General features: G+C 43.5%; 1 protein-coding gene across 1 annotated transcript; it reads left to right on the forward strand.

Annotated features, from left to right (window-relative positions):
* The first annotated feature begins 6858 nt into the window (after nt 1-6858).
* Nucleotides 6859-25286, forward strand: Lrrc52 (leucine rich repeat containing 52). Its single transcript, XM_027417100.2, has 2 exons — nt 6859-7480; nt 24967-25286. Exons 1-2 carry the CDS (start codon nt 6859-6861, stop codon nt 25284-25286), a joined length of 942 nt encoding a protein of 313 aa, XP_027272901.1.
* The last annotated feature ends 1195 nt before the right edge of the window (nt 25287-26481 follow it).

Below are 26481 nucleotides of genomic sequence, written 5' to 3' on the forward strand. Positions count from 1 at the left end.
CCACTTTAGATGCAGTTGATGCTCTGCCCTGTATGAAGCCTCTGGTTGAGTAAGCCTTCTTCCTATGGTCAGGGTAACCAGGGTGCTCTCCTGCCCATCAAGGGTATCAGCACAAGACACCCTTGCCTGTTGACTTATCTCTTTCACAGCCAACCCAAATGAGCAAAGGATAGCCCTTCAAAGACATTAGGAAAACAGAGACATAAAGACTCTCACCAGACTCAAGCATAAAGAGTGTTGTCCTTTCTAGACTCCAAATCAAATGCATACCTGATGCCTGCACACGGAACCGGATAGAGGAAGCCCCACCTAACATCTGCCGGCCACGCTTATGTTCAAAGTGGTCCTCTTTTCAAAAATCTTTCTTGAAGAATGCCAATGGAAAATATGCAGGGCTGATATGATTTTTCAGTCCCCCTCTTAAGCTATGATTTCACAAACCTATGTAGGGAATAGATCTCACCTATGGTCTACACAGAGGTTTATATTGCCTTAGGATCTCAGTTTCAAGTATTATTACTTTGGAGACAGGTGATGGCACAGCCATCCCTGGTTACAGAGGGATTCCTACCAGGGCAACTATGCACCACATAGACACCAGTTTTCCCACTGAACACAGCATGTTCTAGATGATACTGGAAGGAATTCTGCCATATGGAGGGTGAGGGCACTACAGGGAAACTGAGTCACTCCAGATATCCACTGCCAAGCTTATTGTCATCGTTGAACTCTTTTTCTTTTCTTTCTCTCTTCTATACATTTTTGGAGGGCTGGAGGATTGACATAGGATCTCATGCTTCAGCCCAGGCTAGCCTTAAACTAGCAGCAATCCTCCTGCTTCAGTCTCTCTGTGCTGGGCTGCATACATTAATTACCATGTACAGCTTCCACTCCTCTGAGTAAACAAATTGGTTTTCCTTTTAGTTTCTTCCCCTACAGAAGTAAGATCATTTACTGAATAGTTTCAAAGCTTACTGTAAGACGTTACCAGGAGCTGGTTGGGGCTAAGTATGTGGCTTAGTTGATAGGGTGCTCACCTGGCATTCATAAAGCCCTGGGTTCTATCCCCAGCACCTCATTAAACTCACTTAGGAAATGGAGGCAGAAGGATCAGAAGTTCAAGGTCATACTCTGCTAGTTCAAGGCCAGCTGGAATTACAGAAACCTTGTCTCCAAAAACTGGAAAAAAAGAAAGAGAGAGACAGAGAGAGAGAGAGAGAGAGAGAGAGAGAGAGAGAGAGAGAAAGAGAGAAAGAGAGGAGGAGGAGGAAGGAAGAGAGAGAAAGAGAAAAAGAAAGAGAGAAAGAAAGAAAGAAAGAAAGAAAGAAAGAAAGAAAGAAAGAAAGAAAGAAAAAGAAAGAAAGCGGGAGAGTGCTTGCCAAGCACAAGGCTCTAGGTTCAATCCTTAGAAGCTCAATCAATCAAATGAATAACAACAAAAAAGAATGTTAAGGATAACAATGGCATAGGCCTTCTGAAAGAAACTCTCTCCCCCTCCCCATATAAATTAGTCACAATTAGTGGCCTGATCTGGTAGGAGAATTTATTCCACAGAATTAATGAAAAGCATAGTGAGTGTTCAGGGCACTTGTGGATGGTGTGGTTGGTAGTTAAGGCTTGTGCCAGGACCTCTCCAGTTCTTGTTACTTGCCTGTTCTGTAACCTTGTGTGTTGGCACCCCTTAGAGTCTGTTCCTTCATTTGTAAGGTGGGGGGATCACACTATAGAACTCATTGGGTGGCTAGAAGGGCATGTACCTGACACTGGTAGATGGTAAAAAGCCGTTACTGTCCTTTTAACAACCCTAGAAAGACAATGTCCATCACCCTCTCACCAAAGGGGAAACTTATGCCCACAGAAGGAAGCAATGGTACATACCCAAGTCATTAAATAAAATCTGTTTGTTTTTCAAGCCACACCTCCTAACTGGAACAGTTTTAGCTGTCCTGGAACTCACTCTTGTAGACCAGCCTGGCCTCAAACTCAAGAGATCCACCTGCCTCTGCCTCTGCCTCTGCCTCTTGAGTTCTGGGATTAAAGGTGTATGTCCATCACCACCCAGATCAATAAAATCTTACCCAAAGCTTACATTACACAGGCATCTCCCACATTGATATCTATAAGACACCTGGAAAAGCCAGCCATCTCTCACTGACAGCTGCAAGTCACAACCTCACTTTTAGACCTGCCTTAGGGTTTTTATTGTCTAAGAAACAGCATGATCACAGCAATTCTTATAAATGAAAACACTTAATTACAGTTTCAGAGGTTTAGTCTGTTATCATCATGGCAGGACATGGTGGCATGCAGCCAGACACGGTGCTGGAGGAGCTGAGAGTGAAGAAGGACTACATCTTGATCCTGCAGGCGACAGGAAGTGGTCTGAAACAATGGGGCGTGGCTTGAGCACATAGGAGACCTCAAAGCCTGCCTCCACGCTGACACACTTCCTCCAGCAAGGCTATCCCTACTCCAACAAAGCCACACCTCCTAATGGTGCCACTCCCTATGAGCTTATGGAGGCCAATTACATTCAAAGCTACCACAAGACCTAGTAACATTAAATGATACTAGACATGGTACAAAGGCCCATCTGTTTGAGCTAGAAGTGGGATCCAGTTCCTCCATAAATCTTGTATGCAGTTTTGAGGCTTCCCCTTGGTCATCCTAGATAATGAATGCTGAAGAAATACACAATATGGAGGAATCCTGAAAATAGGAGCATTCCTGGGGAGCACATGAAACTGGAGTGAGCGCCTCCAACAACCCAACCTCTACTCTTTTTTGTGAGAATTTTTATTAGAAAGGGGAGGGAGGGGGAAAGAAAGAGAAAAGAGGTGAAGAGACACAGAGAGAGGACAGAAGAGGAAGACAGGAAAAGTCCTGTCTTCCCCAGGGGAACAGTGGGAAGAGAGAGGGAAAGAGCTCCAACCTCTACTCTTAAGGGTCTAGTCTCCTGAGTGGGGAACTCAGGCAACTTTGAGGGAAAAGATAATGGTAGTTTATAGCAACTGAACCTAAAAACAGACCCAAGGTAGGTAGGTAGGGGGAGAGAGAGAGAGAGAGAGAGAGAGAGAGAGAGAGAGAGAGAGAGAGAGAGAGAGAGAAAGAGAAAGAGAGAGAGATTTGGCCTTGGCCCTAACCCTTCCAGCATGCTTTGGAACTCTCTTCTCTTTTTCCACACTGACTTATTTGTTGTCACCTGCTTTTCTTGGCACTGCCCCATAGCCTCACCCTCGCCGAGAGAACTCTGTTGAAGAAGGGCTGGGTAAGATCAAAGTCTGGGGTGAACTGTATATCCTAAGTGGCTCTTATACCAAAGCCATCGAGATTTTACCTTCTTTAGATATGGACCCACGTTTAACTGCTAGGAAAGGGAAAAAAAGTATTGGCCTGTGTACCACTGGCTGAAAATTTGAGCCATCCGTTGAGCCCATTCACACTTTTAATAAAATGGCATATATATTTCTCATTGCTCTTTTCTTCTTAGGCAAATAAAAGTATGCCAAGTCAACTTCCCTTACCACCTGAAGCAATTCAGTCAGGCAAAGTTCTCGGTAGCCAGCACACAGAGCTGCTTACCTGGTGTACGTGCTTGACTTGGCCTTAAGCGTCAAGCCCATGTTCTCCATTTTCACAACTGCTTCTTGTTGCAGTTCCCAGCCTGTGAGTCACACCCCTCACTCTGAGACAACTTCAGTGTCTCAGAAACACCACTTTGCCAGGTGTCACCTTGCCCTGTCATTGTGACAGGAGATGCCTTTTAGTGAGTGTTGAGCCGTTTGGAGGTTTTCTGGCACCGAGAAGGGACTACTAAGTTGGGAATGCACCATCAGATATAGTGAAAGTAGGACCCTGCCCATGGCCACTTGGCTCACCTGAGCCCTCTCTGACCTCCTGGAAGAACCCATGGCTCCTGGAAAAGCCCATGGCTCCCTAAGGGGTAGGGGCAGGCTGGTTAAGCACACACCGAGAGGGCATCCCAGCTGTAGCTGGAGTTGTTAGCCACTCTCTGGGAAGAACATTCTGTTTCTGAAACTATGTGGAGGGCTACCGGGCACACTCTGAGGGAACAGAAAGGCTTTTCTCTTGGCCCCATAACACTTCCGCAGTGTTCTTAACTCAGCACCTGAAACTTTTCCATCATGAAAGAGGCTCAGAAGTTATAAGAGATTTATATCCCACCTCAAAAATGGTATGAAAAAAATAGAGCCTAAGGAAGTCAAGCAACTCAGCCAATGGCAAACAGACTGATCTAAACTACCCAAAAGTGGGAACTAAGAAATAATTGTTACACAAAGTATTTTTTGAGGGGAAAACAAAAAACAAAAAACAAAAGTCAGAGACAAGAGAATTTAAGAAATGCTAATAATTATCTATTCTCTTTTATCTGTCCTATTTAGTCTCTAACAATTGTGTGGGTGTGTACACACACATACACACACACACACACACACACACACACACACACACACACACACACACACACGCTAGTGGTCAGTCTCTAGTGCTGTTCCTCAGGTACTCCTTACCTGTCTCAGTCACCGAGGACTTACCAAGTGAGTGTGCTAGGTTAGCCAACCAGCAGATGCACTTGTGTTTGCCCCTGAATGCTGGAATTACAAGCTTTTTAACATGGGTTCTGGGGACTAAACTCAGGTTCTTGGATTTGCATGGCAAGAACCTTACTGACTGAGCCATCTCCCCAGCCCTCTAACATTTACTCAGCTATCAAAATGAATGCATTTTTAGGAAGCAGGTCTAGCCTCTCAAAGTTGCAATACACCCATGAGTGTTGAGGCTTCAGGATTAGAAACTGCATAGCTACCTCAAAGAAAAGGAATGACTGAGGTTGTCCATTCCAGGGAGTTAGACGAAGCCTGTTAGTGCCGCTCAATAACCTTTAGCACAACTTATTTATCTAAAGCTTTTGTTAGTGAGAATGCTTGTCTTAGTATGGTCAAACAGGTAAAGCCAGGCCTGAGGCTACTGTCCTGAAGAAGTCAAGAACACTGGAAAACTAAATGAGGTAACCTGGAGTCATGGTTCTCTGAGGAAAGACTCCAAGAGTGACAGAATGGTGTAAAAGAAAGGTGGGAGGGCCGGTGAGGTAGCTTAGTGGGTAAAGTCACTTACTTGCTATCAAGACTGATGATCTGAGTTCCGTCCCCAGGACCCACAGGATAGAAGAGAATATGTTCCCACACACATATACACCACAAATACACACACACACACACACACACACACACACACACACACACACACACACATAAATTAGACAGTGTGATTAAAAAGCATTTCAAAAGGAGAAAGAGAGAAATTAGAAAGTCAGTAAGAGCATTCTGAGAGCCTTGGAGGTCAGTCTGGTGGCCATCACTCATGGGAACAAAGTGGCCAGCACACATGACCCACACCTAATAAAGTGTCCCTAGGAGACCCTGCCTGAACAACACACTCCACTGCAACTCCCAGAGGAAAAGGCCACTTTGGAGATTAATCTCGGGCTATACACTTTTATGTTCTAAATTTATCTTATGAGCAATATTCTAAGCTCTTGGGAGGGGCTTCGCCTATGTTCTTATGTTTTTTAAACAGAATTTATTTTAATTATAAAGAAAGGTTGGCTTCCCTATCAATTAAATCTTGTTTCAATTAGTACAACTATCATTTTGGTCATTCCATTAAGTGTTTGAAATTTCTGCTTAAAGAAGGTCACTTTCAATTTAGTAAACATCCCTAAGTCATCATGTTAATTCCCAGCCAGTCACCCAAGAAATGCTGAGTCAGTAAAGAAAATCAAGCATTAGCTAACTAGCCATGAATCCACTTGACTTTATTAATTTCTCTCTTGGCAGAGAAGCAAGAAAAGGAAGCAAACCATCAGAGACATTCACGCATCATTCATTCAATAAATATTTATTATATGCCTAGTGCCAGTCACTATGCTAAGCTAAATATAGGTTTCATTGAGTTATTAATATTCCCACCTACATTATATATGAAGTTTTCTAAAGAGTATGATCCTATTTTCCATAAATACACAATTTTAACTCCCAAGGTGCTTTGTCTTCATTTCTGACCTCATGCCTTCCCCCATGTAGTGAGTTACACATCCCCGAGAGAGCTTCCCCATTGCTTTATTACAAAAGAGGCAAACCCCTTTCCTAAAACAACTGGTGCCCCTCAAAATTCAGAAGCCAAAAAAATATCCACTTTGGGAGCTTATCATTAGAGAGGCTGATGGGGCTGGAGACACCTCAAGTGCCCCCATGAGTTAGGGGCTCCAATCTAGTCAAATCCTCTCTAACACTGTGAGGAGCTGGTATAAACAGTCCAAGCACGCACCAGTACACACGCACACAGTGCCCTCATGAGTGTCCCCCACACCCACAGGCCCGACTCCTGCAGAGAGCAAGCTCACCTACATACACACACAACACCCAGAAGAAAAGCTAAGAATCCTTTCCCTCGCCTGGCAGTCTCCTGAGGCTGCTGACATCACAAAAGTGTCAACTGGCAACCTCATTGTCATGTGGCTCTCCCCTGGCTCCCCTTCACTTACAAAGGCAGGGAAAGGGTGAGACCTTTCAAAGCCGCCAAGTGGGCAACCTTCCAACAGCACTCTGGACTGAGCAAGCGGCAGAGCCACCAAGCCGGTAGCAGGGCACTGGGCCTCTCGTTTCAACTTCTGTTCAGTTCTCCTGTAATGGAAAATTGCTTTGCACAAAGCTAGAGTGTTACAGTTTTTTCCAGCACCCATCCCCTGCCCTGCCCCACCCCTTGGCAGCCTTCAGATCAGGACAGCTTGTGCCCGCCCTCAGGAAGGTAGAAGGAGGGGAACTGTGGCTTCTTACTATGTCCCTTGCTTCAGGCCCTGGCCCCCAGTTGTTACTCTTTTCTCTAGGAATGGGGCTGGTATCAGGGTCCAAGTGCCCAAACAATTGTCTGTGTCAAGACCAAGAAGTATTTTGCACAAATATGCAGCTAATGGAGTACCCACTTGACATTCCTCTGAACACCCGGAGGCTATTCCTGAGCAATAACAAAATTACTAGTTTACCAGCTTTGCAGCTAGGACTCCTCAGTGACCTTGTTTACCTGGACTGTCAGAACAACCGGATTCGAGAGCTGATGGATTATACCTTCATCGGGGTCTTCAAACTCATCTACCTTGATCTCAGCTCCAACAACTTAACTTCCATCTCCCCATTCACCTTCTCAGTGCTCAGCAACCTGGTGAGACTGAACATTTCGAACAACCCTCATCTGTTGTATCTTAACAAATACATCTTTGCCAACACCAGCTCTTTGAGGCACCTGGACCTCAGAAATACCGGATTGCAGACCATCGACCATAATGCCTTGCACCACCTGATGGTACTCCAGACCCTGTATCTAAGTGGAAACCCCTGGAAGTGCAACTGTTCTTTCCTGGATTTCACCATCCACTTATTAGTGTCGGAAATAGACCAACCAGGTGAGGGACTGATTGGGAATGGGGAAAAGGATGTGATGGAATAGAAGGAATTGGTTTCTGCAAAGGTAAGTCAAGAGATGGTCAGAATGGGAGGGAAAGCCAGGTGAAAATACTTAAAAGCACTGGTATTGTTTGGCCTGCCCCCCCCCCTTGGGCTGACTGGAGAAGCAATAAGGCTTAATAGCAAAGGTTCTGGAATGAGAATTCAGAGTCCAGGCGTGTAATCTACTATTTGTCTGCCTCTAGGAAAATCTCATTTCTCTGCACCTCAGTTTCCCATCCATAAAACTGGTACATACTGCAGAATTTGCAGAATTATAACCAATAAAATGTATATGTAAATGGTAAGTATTATAGTTGTAAAGTAACAGAGTAATTCAGGAACAGTGGGCTCCACTGGTAAACTGTTAATCTGATTAATGCAGTAACTGAATTTTTTCCACGGTCTAAAATAAATTTGGTCATTGAGAGGTGAGAGAGAATCCAACCAGACTATGAGATGTGGAAGGGAAAGTTCCCAGGGAGAGAGGCATGGGAGCTCCTGGGGCAGCAGAAGACAGAGGAAAGAAGGGAAATGCTGACCTCACAAGGAAGGAGAGGATAGCATGAATCACAGGACAGATGACAATGTTCAGTGTCAAGCTGGGTGAGTCCAGTGTTAGAGCCTTCCTTACCTGGGAGAGTTCCAAGCTAGCTGCTGCCACTCTAGCCCCTGACCCAAGCCTCTCTGCCATGGCTCCTCCAGGGCCGAGTGCCTCACATCTTCTTCCCAGGGACTCTGCTGCTGTATCCTTCAATCCCAAGGAAATCAGAGAAATTAGGCCCCTTACAGAAAATCCGAGCCACTGGTATTATCCCACTTGGTAATTCCCAGCCAAGAATGACACTGCAAGAACTTGTGGAGGGAGAGCCGTGATGACCACAAGTAACAATTGGCCCTCCAGACCTCCAGTGGCCATTTGAAAAGGCCTTCCAGACAGGAAGGACACTAGAGTGAAGCAAACCAGGATTCCAGACAGAATTTAAGGAGTCACTGAGAGTAAGCACTCAAGAGTGCCTCCTTAACTTTTGTGCCCTGGTCATCTGACCTCTGCTGCCAAAGATTTCAGCTTGAACTGTTAGAATAAACAAAAAGGAATTGTAACTTTGTCAGAAAACTTCTCAATAGCACTAAGACTGAAGCCAGGAGTTATGATACCATCTGAACTATCTTTTCTAAGAGTCAGAGAATGCCTTGTATCCATCACTGGTGCTGTGTGGTTTCTAAAGAGTTCTCTACCAGAGAGTCAACTTCCCTGCATTAAATGTAGCTCCTAAATATGATTGATCCTACTGGTCCACATATGTATCTGGTGCAAAGATATCACTTCTCCTGCCCAACCCCACATTTATCTAGCCAAGGCCAGGTAAACCTCTGCAATGGGGACAGTTTTCCTTACACATCTCATTTTCTTTGCTTGGATATTACACCACACCAAATCCGCACATACTCGTTTTTTTTTCAGAGCTCAAATGTGTTAATTAGCTTTTATTAATTACATATAATATGTTCTAGCCCCTCCCCAATATGTCTCTTATCTTCCATTTCCACTAATTCTCTTCTTTCCAACTAGTCTCCCTTCTTCCATGCCGTGTGTGTGAGCACACATACACTCACATGAACACAGGCAAGATGTTATTGATGGGAATACAAGACCATAGGCAACTTAGCACTGGCTACATTAATGAAGAAAATGTCTTGCCCTTCCCTGGTAACCATTAACCACCAAAAGCCTCTCTGGTAGGGACAAGACTTTGTAAGACCTTCCCCCATTCCACCTCAGAATGTTGACAGGCTCAACCTTGCCGCAAGTCATGTATTTGTAAGATCCAACTATACATACAAATTTTCCTTGAGTAGTAGCCACCAGGTTGCCAGGGCAACCTCCTACCCTAGATGACTATACCATGGCAATTTGCCTTCTATTCCAGCTTCTAAACCTACCATGCAATTCACCAAGCTTTCACCCCTCATGCAATTTTCCTTAATCAGATTTCTGCTTTTACAGTTGTGTCTTCTCAGAATTTCCAGGCTGACTCCTTTGGACTCCTTGACTCATTCAATTCAATCCATAATTGAACAAGATTATAAAACAGGTCTGTTTCACTGCATGTTTTCAAAGACAGCAGAAGGTATACTATCTTGCCAAGCTCATAAATCCCTCAGGGATAAAAGGCAGACACAGTTTTACTCTACTAGACAGTAGGATCCACAACTGCTAGTCTACTCATCTTCTCTGCTATCCAAAGGTACAGAGGAGCCTTCTAGACCATCAGAGAAGCCTTCCAGACCACTTCTTGGAGAAATATGATCCCATTAATCCTGTTCATTGATGATCTCTCAGAAAACATGAATAGGCCCAGGACAGATAAACCTCTGCAACAGTTTTCCCTCACATGTCTCATTTTCTCTACTCAGATACTACACCAACCCTTAAATAAATTCTGTGCCACTAGCCTGTGGAAGAGACTAGAATTGATATTGTTGATCCCACCATTGGAAGAGGACATAGGCTGGCTTGACCAAAATCACACCACTAATAAATATTTAAAATTTTTATTTCAAGTTGAGGTCTGAGCCATGCAGTTTAGGATCAGTTGGCAAAAATACCTGAGAAAATCTACTTATTTTGGCTCAGAGTTTTGAAGCTTCCACAATCTGCTTTTGGGCCTGTAGCAAAGCAATGTGTCACAGTAATAGGCCATGGCAGAGACAGCTGCTGAAGGGACTAGAGTCCCAATATCCCCTTCAAGGGCATGCACACAGCTGCACAAGTTCCTCCAACTAGTCCTCCCTCTTAAAGGTTCCTCCACCTACTAATAGTTTCGTGGACTAGGGATCAAACCTTTAACACACAGACCTTCAGGAAACATTTTAGGTGCAAACTATAGCAAGGGAGGTCTTTGTGAGACTGTATTATCTTTTAAACAAACAAAACAAAACAAAAAACATACACATACATGTATGCAAACACACATAAAAACACACATGAAGATATACATAAAGACAGGTAGTATGATATATATATATACATCACTATATATGCCTATAAATTACATCTACATATGTATAAATGCACAAGTATCTATTCATGCACACGAACATACACCAAATTGAACACACAGTAATTATTCTACATTGTAGAAATACTTTTGCTATAGATAAACATTCTTGATGAACTCTCGATTGCAAACTCTCCTACTTATATCCTACATTTGCTGTGAAAATGGTGAGCTTGACATGTTCTAGCATGAAACTCACACTTCTCCCCCAGATGTCCACAGTTCAGGATACAGGAGGAATTTCAATGACATAAGCAAAGTAGCCTGGTTGTAAAAGAGAATCCAGTTTGTAAATAGGTTCTGTTGCTGCAAGGAGATACTACCCTTTAGCATTAGTATGATTCTTGTAGTGCAGTATTAAGGACAGTATGGTGTTGCAATGTCAGTGAGGGACTGGAAAGATGTCTCAATAGGTAAGATCACTTGTTCTTGCAGAGGATCTGGGTTCAGTCCCCTAGTTCCCTGAACTCTCACAGAAGCTAACCACTGCATGTATACTATAATTCCACAGGATCTGACACCTTCTTTTGATCTCTGCAGGCACTGCATGCATGTGGTGTACTTACAATACATGCAGGCAAACAGCCCACCCATACACATAAAATAAGAACAAAGAAAAAAATTAAAGCAGTGAAATAACAGATTTCCATGCTATCATTTAGTCCATTTGTTTATCTTTTCAAATGAATTTTGAGTGACTCCCATTACCAAACAATTGCCGATGGGTATAACTAGCCCAGGCTCAGAAGAGCTGTATACAGAGACTCATGATTTTAGGAGATCAGAGCCCTCATTATGTGCCCCAACATGTGGGGCACAGCAGAGCTAAATAAAACTGGAGCCAGTATATGCCTAGACACACATTTATATCTATCCATCTTGGCTACAAGTGATGGACAGCCACCATGCAGACAGCAGAGCCCAGTGCTAAGAGCTCAGGTTCTGAAGACAAATAGACTTGGCTTATGATCCTAGCCTGACACTTACTATATAAGATCGATATAAGTCATTTAACCTCTCTGACCTTCAATTTATATGCTAATCTTTAAGACATGGATAACAATAGAACCAACCTACCTAGAGCTGTCATAATGATGAAACAAGAACATCTATGAACTGCTATTAGCATTAAGCTTGGCATTTCATAAACATTCTGTAAACAACTGCTCAATAAATGTAAGAGAAAAGCACAGTGATTCCTTGAACAAGAGGTAGATTTCAGAAAAGCTCAACACACAAAATACTGTCTAGGAAACAGGACTATAGAGATATAGATGGGGTGTGCATAGAATATGGAAAGGTGTTTATTAAATCCTAGAATTGTAATACATGAGGAAACAGGCAAGGGGCCTCCTGGGAGGAATGGATTTTAGATAAATTGTGAACATAGACTTTCAAACCCTGGAGTATCAAACTGAGGTCAAAATCAAGACTTGGTTATCTATCAGGAGTTACTGACTCAGGGTAGACCAGCACCACCAAGGTGGCTGTGCCTGCCTTGCTGTATCTGGGGCTTAAAGCTCAACCTAAAGGGAATCCACTTCCAGAGGCAGGTATGGATGTACAGCTTTCCAGGGAAGAAGGCAAAAAGTCAGTCCAAGTGTAGCGTGGCATAGCCTTGTGATTTCCAAGTGCTGAGCAATGCTTTACTCCAATACCTCCCCACTGCTGCCTACCACTGAGCTGAAATTAGACATAGGATATTCACGCCCCCAATGCCATGACCTTGAAAAGGTCCCTGCAAGAATATTAACTTCCTGAGGAGAATAATACAAATATCCCTGCATGGCTATCAGCTCTCCTGTAAGAGAAGGGGGTAAACTATTGGGGTCTCTAATTAGTTAAGATGAGTTCTGCAACAGTGGAAAACCTTGAAGGAAACAGAGGTCCTAAAAAAAAAAAATCTGAAGGAGACTCAAGAAAAAGCATGAGGATATGCCCTTCTATATCACATCCTGGGCTCAGGGGACCCCTGGAAGGGGGCTGTACAGGAAACTAAAATGTTTTGCTCCCCTCAACTCATCATAATCCTGCACAAAACAGGAATATTGAAACTTTATAGTTGTATGATATTTTTCTCTCTTTTGGCTTTTTGAGGGGCCCTGCTACCCAGTTCACAAGTAAATTACACACGGAGGCTTATTACTTCTGAATGCCCGGCTTTAGTTTGTCTTGTTTCTAGCCAGCTCTTCTTACCTTAAATTAACCCTTCTACCTTCACCCTCTGGGCTTTTATCTTTCTCTTCTGTAAACCTTACTTTCACTCTTACTCCGATGCTGGCTGGGTGGCTGGGTGGCTGGGTGGCTGGGTGTGGGTGGCTGGGTGGCTGGGTGGCTGGGTGGCTGGGCCCTGATGTTCCCTCCTTGCTCCTCCTCTCTCCTTTCTCCTATTTATCCCTCTGCCTGTCATCCCTGTCTGTCCTTTTCCTGCTTCACCATTCAGTCTTTATTAGGACCACCAGGCGTTTCAGACAGGCACAGTCACACAGCTTTACAGAGTTAAACAAATGCAGCATAAACAAAAGTCACACACCTAAAACTAATATTCCCCAATAATACTTTCCCAAATTAACAAGACTTTTGGTACTATTATTTAAAGTATTGCTCAAATAATATCCTACAGTGACACTATATCCAGATACATGAAAGTATTCAGTCTTACACAGTTCACTTTCCAAATGCAGAGAATAGGAGAAATGCAAGTATGTTATGATATGCCAGATGACAGGTACCCTGCTGAGCCTTGATGAGTACAGGGTTAAAAACAGATGCATGCATTCCATTTCTTTTTTAGCCCAGGTCAGCAAGTAGGTGAACTAATTCCTGGCTGAAGCTGTAATTTTCCAGTCATTAGTGCTATCTGAAGGTGAGAGTGTCGATTGAATTCTTCCCGGGATATTTGTTTTCCCTAGTGGGACAGGGTTAAATATTCCTAGGATGATCTCTAAAAACTCACTCAGCTTTGAGCTCCCCGTCTCTATGTCTGCTTTCCCTTTACCCACAAAGTCTGGCCCAGGGCAGCACTGGAAAGTTTCTGCCACACTGGAAACACTTTCTATGTGATATCCAATGCAGTAACCATTAGCTGTATGTGGCTATGGAGCTCTTGAATTGAGGAGTGCTGCTGGCCTGCATTTCTAATTGTGATTTCATGTCTGTCCACTTAAGCAGTCCCACAGGACAGTGGCTCTCACAGTGCAACAGAAGCCATTTAACGGGAGAGCCTTACACTGAGGCTTTAGAATCTGGTAGTGTGTTAGTTTGTGTTGGAGGGGGCTGTTGTTTGTTTGGCTGGTTCGTATTTGGGGGTTTTGTTGTTGTTTTTTCTGTGATAAGATGTCTAAAAAGACAACCTAGAGGAGAAAAAGGTTGTTTGGGTTTATGTTTCAAAGATGTAAGTCCACAGTTGGCTGGCTCATGGTTTCTAGGCTCATGGCAGAGAGAGATAAAGGAAGAAGGACCCACAACAAAGGAAGATACTTCCTCATTGTAATGAGGCCCCACTTTCCTACCCTCCCAATAATGGCCTCAAATTACAAATTCATGGATGGGTTAACACACACCGATTAGGTCAGAGAACCCATGATTCAATCGTTCCCAAAGACCCAGCATATGAACCTCACATTGGTGATTAAGCTGTCAACATGAGTTCTGAGGGGACATTTCATATCCAAACTATAGCAAGTGTCCTCACAGGTAAGTGACTAATAGGTCTGGCCCAACATGTTTATATCCTGACATCCCAAGCTCTAGGTTGTTCTCCATTTTTATACTATGTTTTGTTATTGGGCACATCAACCTATTTGACTCTAGAACATTTATTATATTCTTATAAGTGCAAAATATGTGAAGATTGCTGTGTCACAGGCAAAGAAGCCCTAATTCCCGCCTACTAAGACCACCTAGGGATAGAAGAGATGTAAAATAGAGTGGGAAACCAGAAAGCCCTGCCCTGGTTGCAGCAACCCCAATGTGTGACTTTAGAAGAACTACTCCCTGACTTTGAATCTAACTTTTCTTGTCTTTAAAGTGGGGGAAAAGAACTTGAAATTCTCCAAGACCCCTTGTATCTGGCAGGTGTCAGAGCTAAATAGAAAAATAAGAAATACTTTGTAGAAGAAGAGAGCTATGCTCAACAGACAGGAACCCAGGAAAACAAGGGCATGATGGGTAAAAGTGGAGATGGAGGTATTCCTAGTAAAGATGGCTACAACTATAGTTATGAAGGGAAATTAAGAGCAGGAAGCTTCTAACTCTGGAATTCTTCTCCTGCCTGAGTTAAGCTCTGTCATTTTATCCTCCACCACAAGGGAGTCAGTGCCCCAGTGTTTCTTCCCAGGCCTGGCACACCCAAACAGAGGTCCTTAAACTCTAATGAGCACACACACAAAAACACACACACTGAGATTCTGAGTCATTGAACTGCTAATACAAGTGTCCTAAGGCCACTTCTCAGAAAGCCTATGGCAATATCCTGTGTTCTAGAGCTTCTGGGGATGTTCCGAGTAGAGAACAAATTAATTCACACTGGGATGCTAATGGGTAATAATGTTTTGAAATGTTTTCCTCATGGGGCATTTGCAGTTTGACAGGAAACAATCAGAAATTAAGAATTCAGAAAGTGACTGGCTACCAGAGATAGGAACGGAGCAGTTTTAGGACAGAGGATCCCCTTGTGTCAGCTCTTAAATTATAGTTCTTAGGCAGTTCTAATTGAGCCCAGTGGTGGGGCCCAAAAGTCAAGGAGGAATCTGGGCAAGGATGCCACAGAGGTGGGTACACAAAGCAACTGAGGGACATCTGCAGGGAGCAGATGGGCTGGGTCATGTGCTGCTTCAGGTCCAAGTCATTTTGAGAGCTTCTGAGCAGAGAACATCTTAGTGTCATTCTGAGGCTACTTCATCCTGTATCCAGGCAGCTGTAATCGGATAATGGGCCCCATTTCAACGCACCAAGTACAAAGTCACCCTCAGCTGTGCCAAAACTTAGATTTCCAGAATGAATTCACGTGTTTCACCATTTCACTATAAATGTTAACCTAGATCCAAGTTCCTCTTATCAGAGAAGCTGAAACTGGAAGAAAGATTTGAGGCAGAAGTGGGGAGAGGAGTTAAGAGAAAATGAGAATTAATTTCTATGCAGCAGATGGTTCAAACACTGTCAACTGCTCTGCCAGCCTGGCTGTCACATCCTACAAAATACTCCCTGGCCTTGATGCTAGATCATCTTTCTGAGGATAGTGAAGGGGCAGAAAGGGAGGTGACTAAACCACCCCCCAAAAGAGTGGCTAACCAGTGATTCTGATAGGCTTCCTTACTCAACCCAAAGGGGATCCCTGAGAGTAAAGTGTCTAAAGGTCTTTCAGTTGGTGAAGCACCAGAGTTCTCATTGTGGCTTCTCAAACCATGCAGCAAACTCAGGTTTGTGGAAAGCATCAGTAAAAGGCTGACTAGAACAGCCAACCAGAGTTTGCTCATCTTTCCAGATAAAGAGCACCTTATCCTGGAGGAATCCAGCATGACAGATGCAAAGTGAGATGAGGGTCTATCCAAAATGCCCACGAATGAGGACCATGCTATGTATCATGTGAAGCCCTGAAAGGCAGGCAAATCTGGAGACAGAGTTAGGAATTAAGCTCCGGTAGACTTACAGGAGGCAGAGAATAGTGGCCTATAGCAGCAGTGGGAATGGCGTACAGAAGTAAGACAGAAGAATTTGTAAGGTAGAAAAAAGGGGACTTAGGACTCAACTGGCCTTCTCCTGGTTCCTTATACTTTCTCTCTGGCAAAACTGTAAGTAATCAATTTGTATCTTAACCTCTTTTCTAATATACTATGAGAACTATGACAGTAATACCTGTACCCTTAGAAAATAGCACAAAGTCTGACAAAGAGAAAATGCCCAATAAATATTGCATCAAATTAATGAATGAAATTGGAAAAATAAAAGAAGAGAAAAGTGAAGGATAACTCCTCAGGTTTCGCTTAGACAATTGTGGGAACTACACTGAGCTACACACTTGCACAGTCAAATTCCCGTCACCATAAGAAATGCCCGACATTTCTGACTTATCATGAGAACATGAATGTTGGTTCACAATTTGGAAGGGTTAGACCCGTGATGAGATAGCACATTGTGGGAGTAATACAGTTCCTTTCAGAGCAATGGGAACTTTTGGTCCAGATAGGTGTGACCCAGGAATTAAAGGTGCCACTCAATGGTCATTAGAGGCCAACCTGGGACAGTGGCTCTCTAGTTCATTGTCTCATGCTCATGATGGCTAAATACGTGAACTCATGGAAGTAGAAGCAAAGCAAATGCAAACCGTAAGAGGTGAGAATTTAAAGAAGACCAAAGGGAATTCCCAAAGCTAAAGATTTATTGCAGGAAGAAAGTAGTCAGGGCAGCTCCCAGTGGGGGGACCTGAGTGGATGGCCACTAAGCTGCTTGCAGGGGGTAGGGGGCATAGGGATGGGGATCATAAAATGACAGAAACTGGACAAAGACTGGGGTAATTTCTGTTAAGATTGGTTAATTCTCTGAGTATATCGGAGGCCAAGTCAATTAAGGGTGACACGATGCATGTTCTTATGACCCAAACAGGGAGATAATCACATAGAGCCCACCCAGTATAGGTAGTAGACGCCTCCCTCTGTACATCTCTGACTTCATCTTTCTTAGATGCTAATCTTGACTGTGTGTGAGATTTATTGCCTGCTGGGGTTGCTACTTTCTCACCTTGTAGGTATTGCTAGTCTTAGACCTTGATGGAATCCCATGTTTGTTTACCTAACCAGACAGTTGTTTTGTCATGATGGCCTGGGCTGAATGAGATTTTTTTTCTCAGTCCAGTTGAGTAGTTTTTAAATGAAAGATGCAGCATTTCAAAACCAGGCAGTTCTATCCACACACTCAGGAGACAGGTAGGGGGCAAGAGGACTTCTGACAAGTTCGAGGCTAGCCTGGTCTATATCAAGTTCCTGGTTAACCAGGGCTACACAGTGAGACCCTGTCTCAAGAACAAAACAAATAGGTGTTTCAGGGTTCAGTTTATTACTTGGTAGTAGGATATTTGCTGAAAAGATACAGGACCCCAAGTTTGGTCCCCAATACCATGTAACAACAGCAGCAGCCAAAATCCACCTTAGTTTTGCTTGCTTAAAAGGTAACTCTTATCACAGCTATTGAGATGTAGTTGTGGTCTTTCTTGGGCATCCAGCTCTTTTTCTATGGCATAGTCTGTCATAGGTGGGAGCTATTTAGAAGCCAATTTTATTTACAATTTAATCTGTTACAATTAACTGCAGTAGGAGACTATGTGAAAGGCCAACAATGCCTGTGTATGTTTCAGGGGGCAAGAACATTTATGGGAGTCAGAGCCAGCTAGAGCCTGCTGACACTGACTTCATCTTCCCAGAGTCCATCCCCTTTTCTGGTCAGCTTAGGTATCTCAAACCCAGTTGCAAGTCCTGTTATTTCCCAGTCCTGGTGGAGGTGCTAAGGAGGCTATGGATAGACAGCCTAACTTTTGAGTCTCCTGACCAGCCAATTCCTGTGAGACGATGAGTGATAGTAAATTCAGAATAAAGAACAAGCCATTAAATACATATGGTGAGTCACTGTCTCTGGTATCATTGAACTCAAAAGAAATGATACCAGAAAAGGGAAGAACAGTTAGAATGAAGGACTCTAAGGGCCAAGCACAGAAGCTCTGGGGAGTGCCATCTTACCTAAGGGGGAATGTAACTCAACAAGCATGGTGAGCATGAGCACAGAGTGGGGGGAAGCAGAAAGGAGGACATCTGAAGAAGCCAAAGTCTTCAACAGCAGCATACTGAAAGACCCAAAACTGTCCAGCATATTTAACCACCAGGTCCCTGGTGTCAGACCAGACCCTTGTCAGAGGTGGGCTGTGGGCAGTGCAGAGAGAAGAGTACATAATATAAATCTCCCTTCTAGGAAGTTTGATTGTGGAATGAAGGACACAGGTGATAATCTGAGCAGAAAAGGTATGTTTTTAAGAGAAAAATAGATGCAATCATTAGTAATCTACTAATTCAGAAAGAAAGAGAAAAGATTCGGGAAAGAGGGGAGAATAACCAATAAGGGGAGTCACATGAGGAAGGGAGCAAATGGTCTCTAGAACCAGGCAATGATCCCTTCTCTGTCTCCTGGGGCTGTGGAGAAGGAGCGGAAGAAAAGCCTAAATGTGGCTAGTGCAACCGAGGGACTCACCTTGAGAATTTCCATTTTGTTTTCTGTGAGATACAGGTGGAAGAGTGACTTTCTAGGTATAGTTTCACACAATGTTTTCCATGACACTTCCAAGACATCAGATGATAATCTTCTGTTCTTGAAATGCTCAAGTGCTGGTTGAACTATGAAAATAAGTTGGGCTTTGGCTGCTGAGGTTGTTCTATGGTGCTGGGGATCAAACTTAGGGCCTCATTCAGACTAGGCAAATATTCTACCACCAAGCTACATAACTCAAGCCTGAACTGCCTACCTTTTACTAATCTACCTCACTGGGGCTAAGAAACATCTTCATGAATCTGAGTCTTCTTGTCTGGAAAGTAATCCATATTCTCTTATGTTATTGTAGAAGTTAACTAAAAATGAACCCACAGTTGTGAGTGCTGAGCGAACTAGCTGTCATTATCACTTCAATTTGAGTGTAGACTCCGGTTTCCTGGTGGTGATTCTGAGTATTAGTGGGATGTAGAGAAGGGTACAGTTGCAGGTGTTCACAGACAGAAGCAGGGTAAATAGGCGTCGTTCTACTAGGGTCTTCATACATAAGGAGCATGAGGTGCCAGAGCTCTCAAGGAAGAGGTGTAAACTCTTTCAAACTTACCACACTAAAAAGCACCAAATTCAGTGTTTGGCCCTTAGGCCATGGTTTCTTTTTTTCATCACATCTGGTCTTTCTCTCAACCTAAAGGAATAACTGATATATACCTGGTACAGCTAATTAAAATATGGCTAAGTTCAGAATGAGCTGGATGTGGTGGCTTATACTTGTAATCTTAGACCTTTGAAGTCTGAGACAGGAGGGCTGCAGAAAGTCTAAGGTTAGCCTAGGCTACGAAGTGCATTGCAGGCCATTCTAGGCTACACAATGGTTCAAATCTATCCCAAACCAACCAACCAACCAAGACTAGAACTGAAGTCATGTTAGAGGCAAACTCTTACCATTCTCAATTTATTTTCTTGTAATAGCCAAGATTCTCTGGCCCCAGTCTTTGGCCAAGGTAAGGTATATCATTGTTACCCCCAAGTGACAGAACTTTTCTGTAGGCCAAGGAAAGGCTCCTCTAAAAGGATCCCTGAGTTCAAAGGGAGGCCTCATGGCCTTTTACAACTAATGTGTGGTTCTGAAGCACAGACTGCCTGGTTTCCGGAGACACCTGCTTCCGGAAGATATGTTTACTGCCTGTAAGTAAGATGCTGTGTGCAGAAACAATCAAGGTGATAGTTTGTTTCCTTAGGAACCATTAATGTTTAAGTTAACTACTTTAAGTAGTTAAATGTTAATAAGATCTGTGACTGTGCCTGGGAGTTTTAACTGGGGCGTATGCTCTGGGCCCACTAGAGAAGTATTGAAAGAAGGGATATCAGGGGCCTAGAAACACATAAAATGTGAATGGAGCCCCTTGGAGTTTGTCAGAGAATAGCATGTGGTAGCCCTATGTAAAATGCAAGAATACATATACAGTTTATTCATTCCCTAGTCTGGCAATATTTAAAACTACCCTCCAAGCTGATTTGGAGTAGATTTTACAGTTAATTTTATAAATGCTTCATGTGATACCCATTACCCATCAAATACCCCACTATCAGTACACAGTATAGGATCTCTGAAGTCACCAAGTCCAACTAGAAAAATAAAATATTACTAACAAGCTAAGAAAATGGATTTAAATAATAAATAAGGCAAAAAATGAAGAAATGGGACATAAAATAAATGAAATAAATGGAAAACAAAGTAACTTACTAGATATGCAATTTCAATGGACTGGCAAACAAAATTTTACTAGCTTGGGGGAAAAAATCCCAGCTATAAGTTGCTCAGAAAAATATACCTTAAATATCAAGAAATTGAAACACCAAAAGAGTGAAAAAGATAAGCAATGCAAACACTACCCAAAGGAATTCAGTGCAGCCACCCTAGAGTGAAGGCACTCTTTACATCAAGAAGCTTTACTGACAGTGAGAGCTATCAGTCAATAACTGAAGGCGGCAACAGTTACAACGTTCTATGTATCTTTTTAACACAGGTTAAAATATGACAGAACTAAATGGAAAGCTGACTTTTATATGAGGGTTTGGAGTTAGAAAATGTCTGTAAAAGGTAAAATTCCTTCCCACAGGAACAAACAGACAACCAATAGACTAAGAGGAACTCAAGGACAATCAATGGTTATAGAGTAAAAAGTAAGCAGGGGAGACTGGGGAGATGACTGGGTGCTTATGACTCAGGCATGAGGAACTGAGGCTGGATCCCCAGCAGCCATGTTAAAAGCCAGACATGGCCATACATTTCCACAACCCAGTACTGGAGGGGTGCAGACAAGTGAATTCCTGAGGTTTGTGGACAGACCAGCCCCACCTAAACAGTGAGCTCCAGGTTCAATGAAAGACTGTCTCAAAATATGTACCGGGGTGGGGATGTGGGGGTGTGGGTCTAATAGAAGACATCAACCTCTAGCCTTCACACACATACAGAGAGAGAGAGAGAGAGAGAGAGAGAGAGAGAGAGAGAGAGGAGAGAGGAGAGAGGAGAGAGGAGAGAGAGAATTTAAATTAAACTTAAAAGTCAGCAAGGTGTAGATCTCTATAATACCACAATCAAAGGGGTATAAAACAGAACAATGTACTAAAACAAAGATAAAATATGTATTCTTAGAACAAAGAAAATTTACTAAATGGCCTGATGCTAGGCCATAATGCAAGTTATCAAGAAATTTCTAAGAATTTTCAAAATGACAGAACATGTTTCTAACCACAGTAGAATTAAACTAGAATCCAATTATCTTTAAGCATTTAACTAGAATCCAATTGTCTTTAAAAAATTACTAAAAGAAATCTCTAAATACTTACAAATAGCAGTGAATAATAGCCCTTATTAATAAAAATAATGATCATATATCCTTTACACCTTCAGGAGCTAAACTCCCTCTGGCAAAATAGAAAAAGCAGTCTGGAAATAAGCATTGCACACAGGGTGGCCTGTGGCATGTGCATTATAAGGATACCAGGCAAGGCTGTGGATGAGTTCAGGAGGGGAACAAGGAAGGTCTTGTAGGAGTAGAGAAGCTTTAAGGTTGGATCTTACAGAATGGAAAGAGCTTGATCAGGAGAAGACTGAAGAGAGAGGCTGTGGATGCCATGGGTTGCGAGATACAGCTAGCTACAGATGAGGGCCAGGCCAAGATGTGATCAAAACTATAGGCGTTTAGACTGGTGAAAAGGTGAGCTACCAGAGTGCAGCATGGAAGAAAGGATGAAGGGAACAGATGCTGAGAGCCAGGACAGGTGCTGTGGGTGTTATTCTGAAGCCCACCGTGGGGATCACAGGAACCTTTTTAAATCGTATGAGTCTAGAGAAAGCTAAGTCTGGCGTTTGTGTGTGACATGAACTATAGCTGGTAAACTTGGAAGCACAGAGCAGGGAGACTGAGAGAGACGCTCAACCTTGACAGTTGATGTGCTGGGGGAAGGGGAGGGAAGGGAGCTGTAGAAAAGCCCAAGCCTCCCTCCTAGCAGAGCCACCCACATCCCTCACTCGCACAGCAGCCTAACAATGCATTAAAATCACCGCCTAATTGCTCCTTTCAAAGTTAATGCTCTGAAATGGGGAAGTGTGTGTTTAATGTTTAGTCTCATCTCTGCCGCCCAAGCCCCAATTTGAAAGCCAAATCTTTTTAAAATTAGAATGAGATGAACCCCTAGACACAGTTCCGACCCTCAGAATCCCACGTTTTCCTTTTTCAAATCTGTCTTTCTCTGGCAGTCTGAGCAGGTGACCTGGGAATCCTGTCTGGATGGAATCCTCGAAATGTCATCAGCTTCCTCCTAGCTCCATTCCTGAACTCTCAGGCAGAGCCCAGGAAGCCTTCAGTTAGGGCAAGATATGACTGTTTCAGATTCTTCAGGCCCACAGCCTGTTTCCCTCTACATGAACACCATCAGTTGGAGCAGGGTGGCCCACAGGGATACCTGGCCACACACAGTCTAAAGGGAAATGGCTTCCTCTCCTGTCCTCAGTGATCACCACAAGCAATGAATGGGGCACAGGCTTTGTACTCCCTAGGTTTACAACCTCCTCCAACAACCATTACCCACTGACACCACAGTTGTAACTTTCCTACCAGAACACCAAGGAAAGGGGTAGGAATGGTACCCCTTCCACTGTTCTTTCCAGGCCCCCAAACCCACCAGGCATCCTTCCAGCCAATTCCTCTATAATTCTCCTACCTCTAGCTTCTGTTAGGATATCTAGCCAAGCCTTCTTCCCTAACTTCCTCGTCACCAAGGACACTGATGTCACCACATAGTTGCACACTTCCTACTCTAAAGTTAGAAGAATATTCTCTGTTATGTCTTCTGGTTATAGTCCCCATGTCATACACTTCCTGGAACAGCTCAGTCCTGGTTTTCTGTCTTTAGTCTCCTGGCTCTATCATTTGAGTTATCTAGAATTTCAAAATCTATGAAACTTCCTAAGTCTCCATTTCCTTCTTTATACAATAAAGATGAAAATATTATAAACAGCAAGATGTTTGTAAGCATTATGTAAGATAAAATGTATAGGTCAGCCTACACCAAAAGCTTAGAAAATAGTAATTACATCACAAACCCTGGTCTTGACTCTGAGCTGGTGCTTATATTCATCATAAATATGCTGGGTATGTTTACCTGGGTACCTCAACATACACCTCTTCATCAGCATGGGAGAGTATACAGAGCTGCAGAAGCAGAGCTGAGGATGATGCTCTGAGTATTGCACATACCTGGCACAGTAGTCTGCCTTCTCAGCCATGCCTGTCAATCCTGTTAACTACCCTGAGAATACACAGCATGCATGGTCTGTGCCTGCGAGATGGGAAAGCAGGACTCAGAGAGGAAATGAGTATCCTGTCAAAGTCTGCATGATCTGGAGTGGAGCCCTGTTCTGTATAGTTCAAGAGCCCTCTTTTCCTTCTGCTATATACTAAAGTGCATGGTACTAGATACGGGGAGGCACGCAGGGAAGCATCCAGGAAGCTGCATTAGCTGTTAAAAGTGACTTAAATTCAAGTTATTCATGTAGAACTGCTTCACCTACTGGCAAAGTCTTTACACTGAGCTCCCAGACTTCCATACAAAGTCTTTACACTGAGCTCCCAGACTTCCATACAAAGAACACGCCAGAAACTTTCCCAGGAATCCTGTCCCTCCCTTAAGATGAGGTAAATGGTTTCTGGTTCTCTTGGTCTCTGTTAATTGGCTTTTCATCAATGTGACAAAATTATCTGAGAGAAACAATTTTAAAGAAACTGAGATTTACTTTGATTCATGATTTCAGAGCCTTCAGCCTACAGGGTTTGATCCCCATTGCTGTGAGTTTGTGTTCAAACAGAGCATCAGGGCAGAGATCACAGAGTGGAACAAAGCTGTTCACTAATGGCAGCCAGGGATCAGACAGCAAGCAAGGGTCTAGGGGAAAGATATAACCTTCAAAGTCACACCTCAGTGACCTACCTCCTCCAACTAAGCCCTACTAAGAGTCCCTTGCTGTGAAGTCATTGATGGATTAATCAGTCCTTTTCACAAGGTTAGCCCCTTATGATTCAGTCACTCAATAGCACCAGCAGCCAAGAACCAAGGTTTCAAAATATGCATCTTTTAGGCAGACAATTAATAGTCAAACCATAAAGTAGTCCCTGAGTGGGCTCAGGCAATAGTACAGAGAAGGGGACCAGCACATGGAGAAAGGTAGGTTGAAAAAGAGAGGAAAAGGGGGGAAGCTGCTAAACCTTAGTGCTAGTGTCCCAACATTCCATGCTTAAGTTTCCAACTTTCTGTTGGGGTCTCTCCTTTCCTTAAAGAGGGTCTTAAGCAAAGGCCATTATCATGGTCTGAATGTAGCTAAGCCTGGGGTAAGACATAGCCCTGGGCACAGCACTTTTCAAACACTCTGGGACTCTTGTTGAGAAGCAGAGAACTCCGATAGCCTGAGGTGGGCCTGAGATTCTGCATTTCTAACAAGGTGTAGGTGACACCAGTACTGTTGGCCCATAGGCCTCACTTGGAGCAGTGAGCTCCAAACACCCTTTCCCTTTGGCTTAGGACACTGGGAAGCTGCTGTTTCAGCACCCTGCCTGCTGTGTTTCTCTTCATAGATGGTCAGAATGCAACATGTATGGAGCCCACAGAGCTGTCAGGGTGGCCCGTCGCACAGGTGGGGAACCCACTCCAGTACATGTGCCTCACACACCTGGACCACCAAGACTACATCTTCCTACTGCTCATCGGCTTCTGCATCTTCGCTGCAGGCACTGTGGCTGCCTGGCTCACAGGTGTGGGTGCTGTGCTATACCAGAATGCCCGCCGAAAGTCCGGTGGGGATGATACCGAAGATGAATCCGGGAATAGGGTCACCAACCAGATTTTCCGAAGCAAGGCCAACTTTAGCCAAGGTCGATTCCCTCATCTGATCTAGCGGTCAGAGAGCATTACCAACTGTGCCTTACCTGGTCTGGCTCCCTGCTTTCTCTCTCACCCTCCCATCTTACCACCACTGTCTTGGAGATTGAAGCTTCTCAGTAAAATAAAGTATTTGGTGGTCACTTCTGAGGCTGGTCCCTTCCTGCTATACCAGCCCACACACACTTCCTTGAGCTCAGGAGAATGGAGTAAAACAGATTCAAGAAAAGTTGTTAGACTCATCTAAATGCCAAGGAAGCCCACCCTAAAAGCAAATGATCTTGTATGTAATTACTATGTCTCAAAAGTAAATGCTGGAGACAGATGAAAAATCCATGACTTAAAATCTTTCTCAAAGAGCAAACAATCTTCAGAGAAGTCCAAAGTACTGTGTGGCCATGAGTTACCTTCACATGCCATCTCATAATTATCTTGACCATCAGCTGATACTCATATAGCCTACCAGTAAGATGAGGACTGACATATTTAACCACTGTCCACAAACACTTAGCAACATAACCAAAGGTTTATCATCTATATAGTTAGATATAATAACTATGTTATAATGCCTTGGCCAAACAGAGGTGTGAGGTACACAGAGGTGTCACTAATAACAGAATCCTTACCAAGTGCCTAGCATTGTAACCAGCTCTGTACACATTTCGCCTATAGGTTAATTCAACAGCAGGGCCAAGTGGTCAGTTGCGACCCTTATATTTTTGAGGTACTTGGCCATACAGTAGCAAACTCCAGTTTGCAGAAGTGTGGTAAGAAGTAGAGCAATTGTTGAATTGTTGGCTGCCTGACATCAAAACTTCTGCCCTGTGCCTCCATGCTCTGTGAACTGCTGTCCTGCTGAAGGCATTCAGCATAGCAGTGAAGTGCACACAGGCGTGGTTCCACTGTCAGTGATGCACACATAAAGGGAAAGGAACAAAAGAGAAGGGGAGCTCAATGCAGGCCCAAAGACACTCCTGGTTTTTCTTTGCTTGCTACCCAGACCAAATCAAACTCCTGGTGATGGTTCAGGTGATAATCCCCATCCATGAAGGTGGCTCCCTAAAGCCCCAACTAGACCTATTCTTATCTCTAAATCTCTAATCACCACTGTCCTTTAGTTTGTTTAGCACAATGATTTAGAGCTTAGTTCTTGAATGAGAAGCTGAGATCCTATACCCAGTTCTGTATTTATGCACTGTGTAAATCCGGGC

The sequence above is a fragment of the Cricetulus griseus genome, chromosome 5 (genome assembly GCF_003668045.3).
Source record: "Cricetulus griseus strain 17A/GY chromosome 5, alternate assembly CriGri-PICRH-1.0, whole genome shotgun sequence".
Classification (NCBI taxonomy): domain Eukaryota; kingdom Metazoa; phylum Chordata; class Mammalia; order Rodentia; family Cricetidae; genus Cricetulus; species Cricetulus griseus.